General features: G+C 40.2%; 1 protein-coding gene across 3 annotated transcripts in view; it reads left to right on the top strand.

Moving 5' to 3' along the window:
• CNKSR3 (CNKSR family member 3) overlaps positions 1-16,794 on the top strand; it is a 60,223-nt gene extending 43,429 nt beyond the window's left edge. For 2 of the 3 annotated variants that reach the window (XM_086461115.1, XM_086461116.1), the window contains exons 5-13: positions 2,536-2,577; positions 4,507-4,626; positions 6,363-6,422; positions 9,185-9,253; positions 10,008-10,154; positions 11,917-12,041; positions 14,512-14,720; positions 15,196-15,285; positions 16,496-16,794. In XM_086461115.1, coding sequence (XP_086317241.1) covers positions 2,536-2,577; positions 4,507-4,626; positions 6,363-6,422; positions 9,185-9,253; positions 10,008-10,154; positions 11,917-12,041; positions 14,512-14,720; positions 15,196-15,285; positions 16,496-16,794 — 1,161 coding nt within the window. Of the gene's footprint in view, positions 1-2,535; positions 2,578-4,506; positions 4,627-6,362; positions 6,423-9,184; positions 9,254-10,007; positions 10,242-11,916; positions 12,042-14,511; positions 14,721-15,195; positions 15,286-16,495 lie in introns of all 3 variants that reach the window. The other variant, XM_086461113.1, reaches the window with a different exon arrangement.
• The last annotated feature ends 217 nt before the right edge of the window (positions 16,795-17,011 follow it).

The following is a 17,011-nucleotide window of genomic DNA, read 5'->3' as shown; positions in this document are numbered from 1 at the left end:
CACATTGAAAAACAGTTGTTAGCGCTAACTCTAAGCAAAAATGTGGCTCCATTGGTTATTATACCTATGCTTGCAGACTCCTTGTGTCTTGCCCCATACAGAGTGTTTTAGCCATCATATGGGAAATGCTGTGTGTAATGGAAGGACCTACTGCCTTTACAGTACAAATCCCACTAGCCAGACTTCTTCTGCCAGTAATGTGAGACCACAGTGTTTTGTTTCAAAACTGTCCATTTATCGGCTGTGTGATGAGCCCTCTTATTTGTAATAGCTAAAAGGACATGTAGCAACTGCGGCAATCTTGGCAAATGACATCATTTCGCTCTCTGAATACCCCTGCCTGTCTTCGAAACTGTTCTGACAGCGTGCCACTGCTTTGGCTGTGAAGCACTGTGTGCACTCTTCAGTTCCTGCTGAATGTGCTCGTAGCTGTTAGTCTGTGGACATATATTGTTTGAACTCTGAAGGACTGTGTCCTGTGACGTGGGTGATTCTTTCCCCATTTTGAGGGAGTGATGTCAAAGGACAGCAACATCCTGGGAGTTGTCAAGCTATGATGACACCCAATTATAGCAGTTGGATTGTTGTGAAAGGATAGTGTCTGGATATTGTAAGCTCAAAGGCACACAAGTCTGGCTTGCTGCTGAATGCCCTTCTGGTTTGGGCGCTGCGTGTGCAATTGCAGAAAGTCAGTGATTTACAGCTACAGATCTGCAGATTGTGAAGTAGAACAGTAAGTGTTTCTAGCAGCAGATGGTGTTCACCCAAGAGTGCTACAGGAACTGAGATATGAGATTGCTGAACTTTATTAATAAAACTACTAAAACTGGTGCCTAATCTGTCAGTTAAATCAGCCTTTGATGGCAGGGGAGTGGAAGCTGGCGAATACAACTCTAGCCTGTTAAAAAGCATCAGAGTACTTCTCTGCCACTTAATATGAGCCATAATGAAGAATGGGATAGGTGCATGTGAGAAGAAGCGTTAATGGGGGAAGAATCAACCCTGTTTTGTACTGGGACACTGCAGATACCTTAGAGTGGTCTGAAGGAGTCCACTGATGTGGAAGAGAGATAAAATTGAAAAAATCTTTGAGTTTTTAGACTTCAGAAGTATTTCTGATTAGGTAACAGAGTATAGGAATAAATGGTCAGTTCTCATAGTGGAGAAGAGACCAGTGTGGCTCTCGTGGAATCAAGCTGCTCTGCATAATCATAAATGATGTATAAAAGTGGGTGAATAATAAAGCAAGGCGGGACTGCAGTAAGATTCCAGTTAACTTTAATGACAGCTATATAGATACAAGGAACAGAGTTTACTCCTCTGTTTCTTGAAGTTTTATGGCAAACTTTAAGGTTAAAATAATAATCAGTGCAAATAGAAATGAAGAGGAGCAAAAGGACTTTGCAGTATTGAGCAACTGGGCTGCATGATGATAGGTGACAATATTGCTTCGTGCAGATGTGCATCAGCATGGTTTTTCTCTGCTAAACACAACAATGGAGCCTGAACTTTGTAGTAGTATCTGGAAGCTTTTGACAGAATATAAAAAATGTGACTTCAGCCCTTGGTGGTCATTACAACAGTGAAAGGGGGGTGTTAAGATTTATTATAAAGAAGAGGAGAACATAACTGAACTGTTTTATATATACCTGGTGTGTCTGAATCTGGAGGACAGTATGGATTTTTTTTGTTTCTGTATTTAAAAGTGCAGAATAGAAGCAGGGAGGAACAGAAGTGTTGAGGATGACCAGAAATATGGAACAACTTCAATTCATGGCTCCGCTATGCATTTCTTGGGCGTTGTGTGGTAATTATGCAGTTTGAGATGTCAAGGGCAAATATCTTAGAAGTTAAGCTTGTTTAAATGCTGGTGTTTGGGGGTTTTCATCTTACAGATATTGTAAATCTTGTTTCAATATTTACTTGTTATTTTAACTTTTTAGTCTGAGATTCTAATATAATTCTTTAGTTCAGCTCTTCTTGCAGAAAACAGCGACAACTTCTGTAGTTTGTTACACGAACTTGTTTCAGTTCAAAGACATTTGTATCTGGACTGTGTAAATAATGCTTTGTCTGCAGTCCTCTGGCCCTCAGGAATGTCATCGATAGCATATTTTTATAAAAAAATCACTTTTCATTCTATTTTTAACAATATGTTTTAGATTCATTTTGATGCCTGGCACAGAGGAACTCCTGAGTCGGGGCTTATTGGTGTAAAGCAAGCTTGTATGCCCTGTGTTCTGAGTGTCTCGTTCTATTGTGCAGGATTCTGCTTTTCTGGAAAAGTCTGCTGCTGTAATTGAATCCCGTGTTCTCTTAGTTTTCAAGGTTTATTACTGCTTTTTGCCAGGGCCAGAAATAGTTGTTTAACAGTACATTTGAGCCCTACTGGGTGAAACTAATCTGATTAATTCCTGCAGCATGAATAACTATTTCAGTTCGAGGTTAAAGTGTCAGTTTTGCAGAGTTTTCAGAGATGATGTGTTTATATGTTTATTGGTTAATGTAGGGCTTTTGTTCTTGTTTTGTTTTTAGGACTGCGCTGTGGCTGACATGGAAGATAAAGTTCAGATGGTAGTAAGTACGCGTTTCTGTTGAAACTCAGCTGCCTGCAGTCACACTTATTTTGGTGGCTTCTACACTGTGACTGTACTGACAACAGCTTTCCAATTCCACACATACAAGCGCATCATGCAAGTAAACATTGTTATAGGCCTTTTTGTGAATATTCTTTGATGCAGAGGAAGTCAAATCTGAACAGACAGGTAGTGTGTGTAATAGCATGGAGTCAAGCGTTCCTTAAAGTTTCATTGCACAACTATTTTTTTCAAGATAATGTAGTCCTCAAATTTTTCAAGGGAGGGGTAGTACTGTAGAACGGTCTAATAGGCTGTAGGCTAAATAAACCAGTTATACCTGTGATGTGCATTTAGTGCCTTAATAAGTAGACACTATGCCTTATTAAGCTTCTTCATGTAAAAGAGCTGCCCTGCCACAGAACCAAAGTTCTGTCTCTGCTTGTACTTGAGCTTGAAAGATCTGAGTTTTCAGGTTGTTTGAGGCAGCCTTGTGACCAAACCAGGAGCGTAATGGAATGCTTTTTATATTTTGTAACGGTTAATCATCGCTTCCTGCTTTTGACATGAACCAGGCTGTGCTCTTTGATAAGGCCTTCCGCTAGCTCATAGATGCTTAGGAATTTAGTAGCACAATAACTAAAAATAATTTTATCCATAAATAATGGGACCACGTAAAAGGGATCTTTTTTCATCTTTCTTTTTCCATTTGTGCACACCCACTCTGGAAGTAGGTATTGTTGTTTGGAGTTCCCTTGTTTGAGCAGTTCCTCACATTCACACTTAAGCATTGTTTTGATTTATTTTATTGCTGCTCTATAAATCTGAAGTAAAACAAAACAAAAAATGTTGGAACTATTGTTTCCAGGGACCATTGTAATCCAAACCAATGTCTTTTTAAGAGACCACTCCCCCCATCCTATAATTACATATGTGCACTTTGACTGAAGGATTCAAACCCCTTGTGAAAGGTGGCTTACCTTGCAGGTTTCCAAATTGTGTATAACTACTGTACTTTGTACGAATCCTCCCTCCTCTCTCCTTTAAGCTTTTGTAACCTACTTTGAGTTTCAGCATTGCTTCAGTTAACGTCAAGACCCAAAACACACTGCGGGGTATTAATGAAATTTGTGGGGGTAGAGAGGTTGCAGATTTTTGGACTGTTTTGTGTGTGTTTGTGTTTTTTTTTTTTTTTTTTTTTCCCTAACTAGTTAGCCATTCTACTAGTTGAAAGTTCTACAAGACAAAACCGTCCTGTATCTGTCTTTACTGACACACACACAAGGTCAGAATTCGCCTTTAGTTATAATGTTGGCTTAGGATCAGTTATGTTTTGGTCAAAAGGAAATATGAACCTTGCCTGCGTAAGCATTCCAGAAGAGGTCAGTTCAGAGGCACAGTGGAGAGAAGTAATGCTGAAACACTGAAGTGCTAGGTGTCCTACCTTATACTGTAAAGCTTTGTGCAGATCAGTCAGTGGCCAGCACCTCACTTTTTCTGACACATGGCTGATTTTATTCTCGTAGCAGAAATAAAGAACAACATGAAAAACTGCCAATTGTTCCCACAAGGAATCATCAAAATGTTTCAATGGGTTATATTTTTGTTAAAGCAAACAAACCCCAACTCTGATTTTTTTTAATATATATTTTGTGTGTTTACTTTTTTTAAACAGAGGATGTGTTGACATCTGTTAGCGATGATGAGGTGGCACTAATGGAAACAGGTTGTTTGTACTAGGTTACAGTGAGAAGATAAACATGCTGTAGAACAGATCTGTACAAATGAATCTTCTATTTTGGTGATTCTTGGCTATAATTTATTAGTGGGCCAAGTTTTGGAACTCATTTCCTTTCCATTTTTGAAAACTGAAAGAGTAGGAAACCAGGAGAGAAATTTTGTAACGGGTTTTTGTGTGTTCTCATTGTAGGCCAAGACTTTAAATGGCATTTGTGATAAAGCCATCCGATCAACTACGGATCCATTGATGAGCCAGTGTGCATGTCTGGAGGAGGTTCATTTAACCAACATTAAACCTGGGGAAGGCCTGGTAAGAACTGATTCTGGAGTGTCCTGATGTCCCCAGTGTTTAACAGGTAGTCTTGCGAGCCACTGCATGTGTATGTATAGCAAGGTGTTTCGAAACCATATCCTATGGGGAACAGAAAACGGTATGGGGAGGAACTCTGAAAATTAATTCTCAGGCAGTGGGCTGGAGTGGCTGCCAGACATGGGTATGCATGTTTGGTTTGATCCCAGATATAATTTTTGGTAGTAAATTGTTGCAGATTTGTGTTTTAACCAGGATATTGGGGAATTTACAGAAGTCGGTTATTTCATTTTTGCAATTTACCTTAACTTGCTGTTTTTCTAGGTGGGGCTGGGGAAGGGAGAAGGTAATGAGAAATAATATTTGTGTTTTGAAAGACACATTTTTGTCTGCGTTTGTAGCAAGTTTGAGAAGAATATAAAGATTTTCGAGGCTTGTTGTTAGCAGGGATATGAGAAATCCTTTAAAATGTTCAGTGGCTGTGTAGCATTACTGAATCTAGTTTGTTCAGTGGATGCTGCTTAGCTGAGGGCTGGTTATGAGAAACTGAGTTTGATATCTTAGTGGATTTTCTGGCTAGGGAACAGACATGTTAGAGTGAGTTGGAGGGAATTTAAATTAAGTGCATTTGTATTCCCTCCCTGGCCCTGAAGGCAGAAGAGATGAACACTTTTAGAGGAAGCTTTACAGTCTTACTGTACTATATAGTTTTACCTAGGCCACTGGATTTGATTGAATCAGTCGTGTTCTTGAAATTATGGGGACCTTTTTGTTAATGCACAAGCTATAACAAAGCAGAGTCACCCTAGCTTGGACTAAGTAAGAAATGAGGAGGTAGGTGCACAGAACTGGATATCGGCAGGTAAACAGGGAAGGGAACTGGCTGGAGAGGAAGGGGCAAAAAAGACTTGTACTTCTAAGCAAGTGTGGTAACTTCAGGCAGATAAGCTGCCTACGACTCCTGAATAACATCCAGTTCTGTACAGCTCGGTATGAGTGCTTCTAACAACAGATGTAGGTAGGAAAAGTAGAGCTGCATTTGTTCATAAATGATGAAACCAATGTGCTGGTCGTCTCTTTATGGGGAAATCTAGGCAATTATTAAATAGCCTGTTAGTGATTTTTAATTTGATGTTCATATGGTCAACACCCACTTCATCAGAGTTTGTCCTTGCACTCACGTTCAGCATTAACAGACAGAGCCACAAATACTTAGTTCTGTCAGAGCTTTTATTGCTTATGTCAGCGCTGTGGTTACAAGGCGGTCTGTATATTGACTTGCCAAGAGAAACTGTAAAGGAACATGTGGGCAATATTTGTAGCCCACCTGTGTAAGGGTGCTTTGTGTGGAGAGAGCTGGTGGCCATCTAGTAAAACCTGTAATTCTCTAGTGCAGGCCAGGCATTAAGGTAATAAAGTTTTGTTCAAGGCCAAAGACCGAGGCAGCAAAACCAGCAATGCTTGCTATTACCAACCAGACAGCGTTTCTAAATTGCATTCCCTATATTAGGTGTTTTAAGTCATTATAAATATTATAATTAATTACAGTAAAAGTGATCTGTGGAGAGGTTTAGAATGTTGTAGTATTAGACCACACACTTTTCTATGGAAAATATGTGAATTGTTAAGTGTTTTTAATAATGCTTTGGGTCTGTTGCCAACAGTTGTTTAATCAGATAAGTTACGTGGGTTTTTTTTGCCTTTAAACTTGTTTTTCATTTTCTGCTTACATTTAGGGAATGTACATCAAATCAACTTATGATGGATTACATGTAATTACTGGAACTACAGAAAACGTAAGTGAAGTAAATGTAGATTAACTCAGGCTATCTGATGGTAGCTTTGAGTTTGAGCTTTTTACTGCTTCATGTTTTACATATGACTTTCATGATATTGCCTCTTTCAATACTGTGTGATGCATCATTTGTTTATCCACAATTTGTAAATATTTTGTGTCTGCGTGTTTCACTGTTAGGCTAATTAAACCAGTTTCTGCAAGTACATGAGTTAGTTCAAATGCTTGGCATTAAAATAATTGCTTTAATAAGTTACTGTATCTGCTGTTGTGAATGCTTACAGTATCTTGCTTAACAAAGTCTTGAATGTATTTGCTCTCCACTGGCAAAGGCAATCTCCCCTGATGGGAATGTTTAGGTGGTAGCGTGCTGAATTCAGTAATGAGTAATGAAATCAATGAGCTGTCCGTGGGCAAAATTACCTTGGAGAGTAAAAAGACTACAGAAGAGTAAAACTTTGAGCGGTCTGCTGGAAGGAAATGGTTGGCATGATAGGCGATTTGTATTTTTTGCTGTAGGTGGTTGCTTGTTTTTTTTCTTGCACTATGAGTTCTCTGTAGCTGAGACTTTATTAAAGGCTTCTGAGTAGTCGTTGCAGTGGACCTCTGGCCAGCAGCTGAGGCTGGCGGGTGATGCTGTGGTGTTGCCAGACAATGCTGCTCTGCAGGAGCAGTGACTGAAAGAAAAGAAGAGTGGAGGAACTTGTCTTTTGCAGTGATGCCTGGGTGTTTTTTTTTTTTTCTGTGGGGTTTTTTGGGTTTTGGTTTTTTTTTTTTTTTTTTTTGGTGAATGGGAAAGAACCAGTGGTTCTAGCTGTACCCCTGCCAAGTCCAGGGGCCAGGGAGAAGTGGGTGGAAATCTGTGCTTGCAGTTCAGAGTGAAAACTGAAAGCTTTTATAGCTTTTATGCTATCGCCCTGGCATAACCCTGTATAGGATCTGCAACAGGAGCAAGTCCACTTTGACAGCAGTTTCAACATCCAATAAATGTGAAAGAATGTAATGTTGACTGCTGAAAGCTGCCTGTGCATGTAGATCTCGTTTTGGAGGCCGGGAGTGGGGCTGTGTTGCTGCTATAGCTTTGAGTGTTGACCTAAAGGTCTGTTTTTTTATCAACACTGGTTCTTCCTTTGGAGAGGTTCTTTCCTTTGGAGCAACAAAACTTGGCAAGTGACTGAGAGATCAGCAAACAACTGATGTGTTTCTAGTGGCATGGGAACTTTTAGATAACCCAGGCTGGGTCAATTTTCTTGCTAGGTTTGGAATAGTATTTTAGTAGCTATCCCTAGAAGCTGATGTGTTGGAATGCAGTGAAACTGCACCCCAAAATTAATAGTATTGTACATTGGAAGGACTGGGGAAGTCCATACATTTGATACCAATCAGCCGAGAGGATTCCTGAGTTGTGCTGTCCTACTTGTGACTTCCTGTTTCACATTACCCTAGATGTAAACTTTGCTCTTTCCTCAGTTCTCACAATGCTGTGCTAGCTGGCACTCGTTGTAGGAGTCCTCTGTGCAAGGGTACCCCACCCTCCCCGAGACGGGCTGTTGATCACCCAAAGGACAGCTTGAAATGAGCTTTGTTTTTCACAAACTTGACTTTGGCCCAGCATTTTTTCATGATCTTCGTTGACTCATATATATGCAGCCTTCCACAGAGGCATTTCCTCTCAGAGGAAGTGAGAAGACAATGAAGAAATGGAGTTACTCATGATAGCTGGAGCCTCCCACAAATTCCCCCATGTTTTCTTCCCTTGTTGCGCTGTTTATTCCTACAGTTCCTTCTAATATAAAAGTTACTTGACCTCTGAAGGTGTGATGATGAGGAAGAGTCCTTAATCCAAGGGCTTAGTTCTGGAGTCACTAGGAAGAGCTGGCGTGCTGCCAGGTGGTTACTCATGGGGTGGGGGGAATGGGAGGAGAAGTTGTCCCATGACCGGGGTGCAGTATATCAAGGTAGTATGCTTGTGCACTTTGGGTGTTGTCAAGGCTGTTCAGAGTTAGTGTGTTATAGCAGCGACACAGTTCTTAATAACTGCAGTGATCGCTTGTGCAGGGCACCAGCTGTAGATAAATCTAAATAAATATTGACACGTTTAGCCATTCCTCACTAATGGCTCCCTAGAGCTTAGTTTTTGTTCCAAGAAAATTGTATTTTAATGTGTATTATTATTAGATAGGTATTTGAAAAATACCTGTCTGCACACACTTGGTGTGTGCAAATATATTTTTATCTGTTGACCTTGATGATGCAGGCAGGTAAAAGTGCATGAAAGTTGGTAGCTTGTATTTACATTAAGGAACAAAAAGGGAAGGTGCAATGGGTGTATTTTGTGGGTTGGAGGGTTTTTGGTCCTTTGTTCTGTACATTCAAAATCTTAGTGTATTTTTTTTTTAAATCGGTAAGTTTAAACTAGTTGCTATGTTAGGACAGAGGTCCTCTCATACTGTCTGAAACTACCATACAAATTGGAGGCAAAAGGCCAGTGGAGACTGTCCCATGACTTAAGTACAGTTTGGCCTGTGACAGTGTAGGCTATGCCTTCTCTTTCCCTGTAGTTCCCCTGGTATAAAAAAATAAATCATAAGTTGAATTTGTTTGTATTTAAGTCATCAACAGATGTAATGTGTGATCAGCTGTGTGAAAATTTTCAGCAATGCTCTTCATTACAGATACAACCTTTGAGTTAACTTGGTGGGGGTTGTTATGGAAGGGAAGAAAACCTGCTGAAGCACTTGCCTCTTATTTTCCTCTTTGTAGTCCCCTGCTGATCGATCTCAGAAGATTCATGCTGGTGATGAAGTGATCCAAGTTAATCGGCAAACTGTGGTTAGTAACAAACAGCCTTACCAACCTTCCCTTATGCTTGCCCTGTGAAGCTCGCTCACTCCTCACAGGTCCTGAATGGATGGGGTTAGAGGCTGGTTCTCGTGTTTTCTTGTTGAAATCTTTGAGGCTTTTAAACATTTTGTTTTTCAAGAAAAATTTTATTCTTTGCAATATTTTGATAAAATAAATATGAAGTATTTCATGTTTAAATGCTGAATGCATCACATTAAAATACTTCATGTTGGTTTTAAGGCCTGGTTTGAAATGCATTGTTACAATCTACTGAAATGCAGATAAAAACAGCTTTAAAAAAACCCCACAAGTATTTGTCAAATTGTTTGCATCTGGGAACTTGGATAAAATGATTACATTTTTGCTTAGCACAGGTATGCAATGCCTTTCAATGTGGGAAAGAAACAGGACAAAAGTAGTTCACTGTGAATCTCTATGTTACTCAGTTTGAGCACATCCATTCATCCTTCTAGAACGGGAGCTGAGGTAGAAAGAGCATTGTTTGATATCTCCAGTGTTTACAGCTTAAGCAGAGATCTTTATTTGAAACAAAACAAAGAACCACCTTCCAAAAACGGAGATTTCCAATTCTTTTCTTCATTCTGGGTTTTTTGGATCTCTTCTTTTCTGTCTTTAGGTTCATGTTAAAACAGGCAGTTTGATTTGGGAGATGCGTGTTTTTCTTGTTTGTTCACTTTCAGAAAAGCAATACTAAAGAAAAGATGTCTTTATTCTCTTCCAGGTTGGATGGCAACTAAAAAATCTGGTGGCAAAGTTGCGAGAGAACCCTGCTGGAGTTAGGCTGCTGCTTAAGAAACGTCCTACTGGCTCTTTCCATTTCACTCCCGCTCCACTAAAGAACCTGCGCTGGAAACCACCTTTGGTGCAGGTGAGAGGCTGCCGGCTCAACTCTAATGTCAGGATGGGAGTGCCTTGGTTGCAACTTGAAAAGGAGAAATACCAGAAATGCTCCCAGGTATTCATGTTTAAAGTATAGTGGCTGTCCTCTTCTGATTCCTAGATAAAATGTTCTTGCCCTGTTTTTTGTTCTGTTTTGTTTTTTCTTTTTGTTTTGGTTTTTTTTAAAATCCAGATAATGCCCTCTTGATACTCAAGGGGACTAGTTGTGTTGAGCATTTTAATTAGTCTGCGTACCACTGGGAGAACTTACCTGAGGCAAAACTGCTGAAACCACTGATACCTATGGAGTTCATCAGCATACAGTAATAAATGCTTCCTCTTATTTAGCAGAATACTACGTTTTTGCTGAAATAACTTGGATTATTCCATATATTTGTCCTCTTTTTAGTCTGGTGAAGGGTGGGAAAGAGTGAGTGTTTTTCAAGAGTTATTTAAACAAGATTTAGTTGTTGGGCAATTCACAGATTGGGTAAGAGAAAGTGATGTTAATAATTCTTAAATACAAAACCATGTCGTGGAATGGGTTGTTGTTTTAGGAATCTTAGGGCTTAATGCTTACAGAAGGAGATAACAGAATTGAATCTAAACTGACTCCCTGAAATAAAGAAGACCAGGGAGAGTTCCCATCCCTACTCCTGTCTGACACAGATCACTATACAGCTGTGGGGATAACTTGTCAACCTGTGAAATGCCAGTGCAAGTCTTGATGCAGGCAGATTTCCCTCCAAACTGGGTTGAAGATATGCACTTGACTCCTTTTTCATCCTTCCTTTCGCTAGTGCCTCTGTCTTGTTTTTCTGGCATCATGCCTGTCATTTAATTGGAGCAAAGGAAAAAAACCACCACCCTGTGAGTTTTCCAGGGTTACCCAAAGTAAGGACTATGTTACTGGTGTGAAGAGCTGAGGTGGGCTGGGATATATAGGCTGTGCCAAGCAGGGTTTCCTTAGGGGAGTGAGTGGTTGGAGAAACCTGTTGACAGTTCTGCACTCCAGTGTACTGATCTGTAAAAGGCTTTGCTTTGTGCAGGGGTGTCATTAACTGAGTGGCCACAGTGAAAGCCTGGGCAGGCCCTTGATAAAAATGGGAGAGTGCAGTCCTCCTGCCTGACAAAGATGAAAGGGTCCTTCAAGCCTTTGCTCTTCTAGAGGTAGACAGGAGCCTGGCAAGATGATGGGGACGTAGAAGTGAGCCATAGAGAGCAAATTGGCTAACTTGTTCAGATGAGCAATACCAAAGATATTTTTCCATTGCATCCCTTACCCTAGTTACATTCCTTGATGTAATTTGTGGTGAACTTTACCATATTCCTGTCCATGCTCCAGGCGTTGAACTGTATGGAATAAGGGTAGTGTGAGCTGGCTTTAAGTGTTGCAGATCATATCTGTATTTAACAAATTGTATTCTTTTAATGGATCAAAAAATAGAAGTAGGTTTTTTTTTTCTCTGTTGCTTTTTCTGTCTATGGAATTTGCAGGAAAAATAGAACTGGAAAGAGCAAAATATTCTTGAGCAATGCATTACACGTGATAAGATTTCTGTAGGAGGGACTGCAATGCTAGCCAAAACGGGGGGTGGAGGAAAATGTAAATGCTACGAGTTGTTGATGTGTTTATTAAGCATAGAAATAGTAGTTCACTAGGGGATGAAATGATATTATTGATTATTGAATTATCTTTTTGTGAATGACGAATCAATGCTTAGATGTTTGACAGCTGTCTAACATTTCAGACCAGTCCTCCGCCAACTTCAACCCAGTCACCAGAAAGCACCATGGATACTTCACTGAAAAAAGAGAAGCCAGCCATTTTGGATCTGTACATACCACCTCCACCAGCTGTTCCATATTCTCCTCGGTATGCAAATAAATATGCACTTCTGAACAAAAACCTCCTTTATTACACTTGTTTCTGAGCTGGCGTGCTGTTAGAGCTCTGTGCAGATTAGCTTGAGGAAACTGCAGATCTCATAGACTTTCTTCTAGTTGCTTAAATGAGTAGGATTGCTTAAACTTATGCTTAAATGCATAAACTACCAGGATCATAATAAGATTTTATTATTAGAAGATTATTATGTGCCACATGGATCAGCGTTGTTCCCAAAACATGAATGGATGTCATCCCTGGTTTTGTTGCGGTGTTACGTTTTTGATGTTGTTTAAATCCAGCTGCACATAGCAAGAAGTCATTTTTGTCTGTAACTTTTTCCACTTTTTTTTTTAGCAAGTTAAGTAAATGTTGTGGGAGTTAGGATAGAACATAACTTGTTTTAAATTGTTAAACTTGCAAGCTGTATAAAACAAAAATGTTACTACTAAAGGGAAGGGAGAGTCAATTCATTCAACTTTTTTTTTTTTTTTTTTTTTATCCTGTGGTGTAAGCTGTAAAAATGCAGACCTGTGTACAAAAAAGCAGGGTGGAGGAGTGTATGGTTTGACTAGCTTTTGTTTGTTCTCAAGTCCATGTTGACTCATGCCAGAACTGCCAGCTGACCTGGGAAGGTGATGGACAAGAGTTTTCAGGGAAGGCATGCTTCCTGGCCTGCCCTGACACTTTAGGTTACATGTAGATAGCCTGGCACAGAAACTCTGACCTTTTGCTGCAGGATTCATATGGGAGGAGAGCTTGCCTCCTCTTATGCTTACGTGGTTGATAGAGAAACAGAGGTTGTATTACTGCAGGCTTTGCAGCAGTACCGAGGCTGGGGAGAGAGTTTCTCCAAGGTAGAGTCTCTTTACTGAAGTTGGACCCACCTTGACCCTGCTCTATCCCTGGTTTTCATGCTTATGTGTGCTCAATTCTTAACAAAAACCAAGCAAAAAATATCTTGGCATACAAAGCATATAGATTAAGAGTTTAGAATGCCTTGGGCTTTTCTTTAAATTGTTACCTTTCAAGCACATTGGTGAATTATGTGCATGTGCTCAGTTTGTTTATCTTTCCTAAAGAATCACAAAATTATATCTAGCTTCAGATGCCTGAATCCCTGTTGACAAGGAAAGAAGTAGCAATGTAAGCTGTAAAACTTGTCCTGGATGATGTGCAGAAAGGGGAAGGCTTCTTGACTTTGACTTTTAAAGAAAGCAAATGTGGGAAGCTGTGGCAGCCAGGAAGAGGAGAAAGGGCAGTTCTTTCACCTTATGTTTGGCTATTTAATTTCATCTCTGCATGTTTTGCTGCTCTTTTGAAACTGGTGCATTCGTGTGATCACTTCTTCTTTTCCCCCTCATCATCCTGTTCACTTCCCTTCCTGGCATGGATCTTCTCTGGTCCACGCTGGGGACGCAAAGAGCAGTGGCTTGTTTCCTGCCTCATGGCACACTCTCCACAGGGTGGTGTTGTAGGAGAGCTCTCTGCCTACATACGGTTGTGGTGTAACACTTCTGTGCAACTTTCAGTCCCTGTATCTCCATAAATAGGTTCCTCCCGTTCACTGAGCTCTAGCATTGTTCTTGATGGAGGGATGGAAAAAGTGCTATGTGCTGGCCAGAGGGCTGATGTGAATACTGTGGTATGCACATGCTTAGACAGTCAGCTGTGTATTTCTATGCCTGACTTGGCTGATGGTTGGTTCAAGCAGTAAGATTGTAGCATGTACAGGGAAGGGGGTTTAAAAAAAAAAAAAAAAAAAAAAAAAGGCCAAGGCAAATCTTAACTAGGAGGGTAGCTTTTCTTCCAAAAGCACTCACAAGGACTGGTTATAAAAATGGCTGTTCACAGCCTTTGGAATGAGGGATTGCTCTGGGAAGAGAGTTGCTGCAGAAGTTGCTCAAAATCATATCTATATACACTATGAATTTATTACTGAAACTCTGAAGGGGGTGTCACTTTTGGACGGAGAGAGAAGGTGATGAACATTCAGTGGCAGTTATTGAGTTCTTAGAAGACTGAAAAGCATAGTCCCTCAGATGGAGACGATAGGTGTTGCCGTTGCACGGAGATGGATAAATCTGTGTGTATGCTCCTCTCTCACAACTGTGTACTGAACAGGCAGTGAATTGGGAGCTTTGATACCCTCAGGACAGAAAAGTCTCATTTCTCAAAAGCTTTTTCAGGGATGTGTTGTTCTTCTAGACTTCTCCGTGTGTTAAATTACTGGCTTATTAGAAGTGAATTAGCATCAGGGGAGTAGCTTTCTTTTCTCCTTGGTAAATATATTTGTAATGAAGTCTTCCGTCACCTGACTTGTTTTTTTTTTCAGCTTCTTTGCAGCACAATGCCAGTTGTCAGGAGCATGACTGGGTGCTAGAAGCATCTTTCAAACCTATTCATGTCTGTAGCATGAAACTCTTTTTAAGCTACTAACTGAAGTGAAATGTCCTTTCAGAGATGAAAAGGGGAGTTTTATATATGGAGGAGGCAACAAACCCAGTCAGCTGCTACCTGGCTCTAAAGGCGCCGAGTCTCCCAATTCTTTTCTGGATCAGGAGAGTCGAAGGCGAAGGTTTACTATTGCCGATTCGGATCAGTTGCCTGGGTATTCCATGGAAGCAAATATCCTACCAGCCAAGATGAGGGAAAAAACACAGTCCTATGGTGAGTTCATTCCTCTTTCATTATTGCTGTTACGAGAAATGCTTTGGTCAGTTTGGAACAATTTGTGTTAGAAAACTGCTTGTTAGACTTGATGGATATTAAGGGCAGTTGGTGCAAATTGTGAATGGGAATGAAATTCCACATCTGAAATAATTTCACTTAAATGCTGTTATTTCTTTAATGAATGTCATTCAGCTGGGCTCTGCTGAATGGTTGGCTATTTCCATGTGTGTTTTGGTTATAACTTTTCATTATGTCCACTGCTGCTCTAAATGACCAAAAGTGTGACCGTTCAATCTCAGCATGTTGCTTTCTTATATTTCACCAGTGGAAGTATCTTGAAATATTTTTTTTTCTCCACTTTTAACTCCTTACTGCTGTATGTCTCCCTTTGCTTAGTTGTGAAAAGTATCAGTTTAAAAATTGGTTTCCTAAACTTAATGTAATTCTTCATAAGCTTCTATGTTGCCTTTAGGAAAACCTCGTCCTTTGTCAATGCCTGCTGATGGGAGCTGGATAGGAGCTGCAGAACCCTTCTCTAGGCCGCGAGCACCCGGGAGAAAAGGCAAGGTTTTAGGACTCATCCTTCTTTCTCTTCCCTTTCCTCTCCAAAATTTCCTTGTGGTGAACTGGATGGAAGTGTTTAAATTGGGAACAGAGGATTAGAGTTTGCATATTGCTGAACTGATCCAAGATGACAGTTGTTGGTTTTAGCAGGAATGCCAGATGGTAGCTGTGAAATTTATGAGGCTATTTGGTGCTAGGGCTCAAACTTTTTTTGTCCCATCTTAGAATTCTTGTAAGTATTAAAAGTAGGCTAGAATGACTAGAGCAGATCTGTACTTGTCTCTTTATAGCACAGGTTTACCATTTTGCGCTTACACACACCCCTTCCCTTCTGCATTTAATATTGATTATAAAACTGCTTTTTGATAAGTCTGTCTGTTTAACTCACTGTGGAGGTTGCTGTAGAAGCAAGCTTGTTCTCGAAAGTAAAATATAGGGCCTTTTGCTGTGACTGCTGCTAGAAAACAACATGTTCTGCAGATGTCACGGAATGGGAGAGAGACAGAAGCTCATAATGTTTGGTTGGGTGGTTTTTTTCCTTTCCCTGCTGTCCTTCTTTCCCTTCCCTCCCGTTTTGTACCTGAAAGGCCATGAGTACTGTTAGAGTGGGAAATAAGAAAGGATGACTATTTAGTTTATTCTTGAAATCAGTTATGAAAGCTAACGTGTAATTCTAGCCATGGTCAGGTGTCTAGGGAAGAGTAAAAACAGAGAAAGCATCACGAATCAATGGTCGAAACCAGGGAAGTAATTACATCTTTACCCGCAAAATTAATTTTTGTTGTCCAGAGTAATATAGCTTTTAAGTTAGTCATGATTTACATTCAGATAAACATGAGTTAAACTCTGGTCTATCACCATCTTGAATGACACATTATGAGAAGGTTTGTTAGGTTGTGCTCGTGATAACGATTTGCATGAAGGTAGTCTGTACTAGCAGTTCTGATGTGTGTGAATCTGGAATTTACAGTCAAATGGTATCCTCTTGGTGAATTTATTTGTTTTGTTCTTTGTGTTGCTTAAAAAAAAAAAAAAAAGATGCAAAAAGCCATAAATCTATTGACAGCTGCGCATGAACAGGTGTGTTATGAAAGGTAACCAAAATCTAGATAATTTGAAATGTAACCAGAATCTTCTTATAAAAATAAAAAAGTTAAAGAGAGTTTTGAAGTCAGCAATAACTGTTTTTCTTCCTCCTGTTTGTACAGGTGAAGATGTCCTCTGCAGGTACTTCAGTAATGAAAGGATACCCCCAATCATTGAAGAAAGCCCCTCCACACAACACCCTCTCTCAAGGCCAGTATCTGACAAGCAGTTAGTGAGGGGAACGGATTATGTTCGAGGCAGCAGGTGTTTTATGAATACAGACCTCCACAACAGTGCAACAATTCCTTTTCAAGAGGAAGGTGCTAAAAAATCCTCTGTTACATCGTCCACAAAATCTTCCTCCGCGGAGCCCTCGCTGCTGGTCAGTTGGATCACAAGACTGAAATTGTTGACTCATTGACTATTGTTCACAAGACTGTTACCAAGTGCCTTTGCTCATCGGTCAGACTCCTCTACTTTTCGGCTTAACTGGCGCATAGTGACTAATGCAGTGTTCTTTTCCTGGAGAATCTTCTACTTTTACCTTTTTTTTTTGGGGGGGGGGGGGGGGGGGGGGCGGGGCGGTGATTTTTAGTGGATCAGAGGGTTTCATAGTGCAAGGAGGGAAGAAAGATAAA

Source organism: Leptosomus discolor, chromosome 2 (genome assembly GCF_034619465.1).
Source record: "Leptosomus discolor isolate bLepDis1 chromosome 2, bLepDis1.hap2, whole genome shotgun sequence".
NCBI classification, from domain to species: domain Eukaryota; kingdom Metazoa; phylum Chordata; class Aves; order Leptosomiformes; family Leptosomidae; genus Leptosomus; species Leptosomus discolor.
The sequence above is the reverse complement of the archived record's forward strand: the minus strand, read 5'-3'. Positions and strand labels throughout refer to the sequence as shown.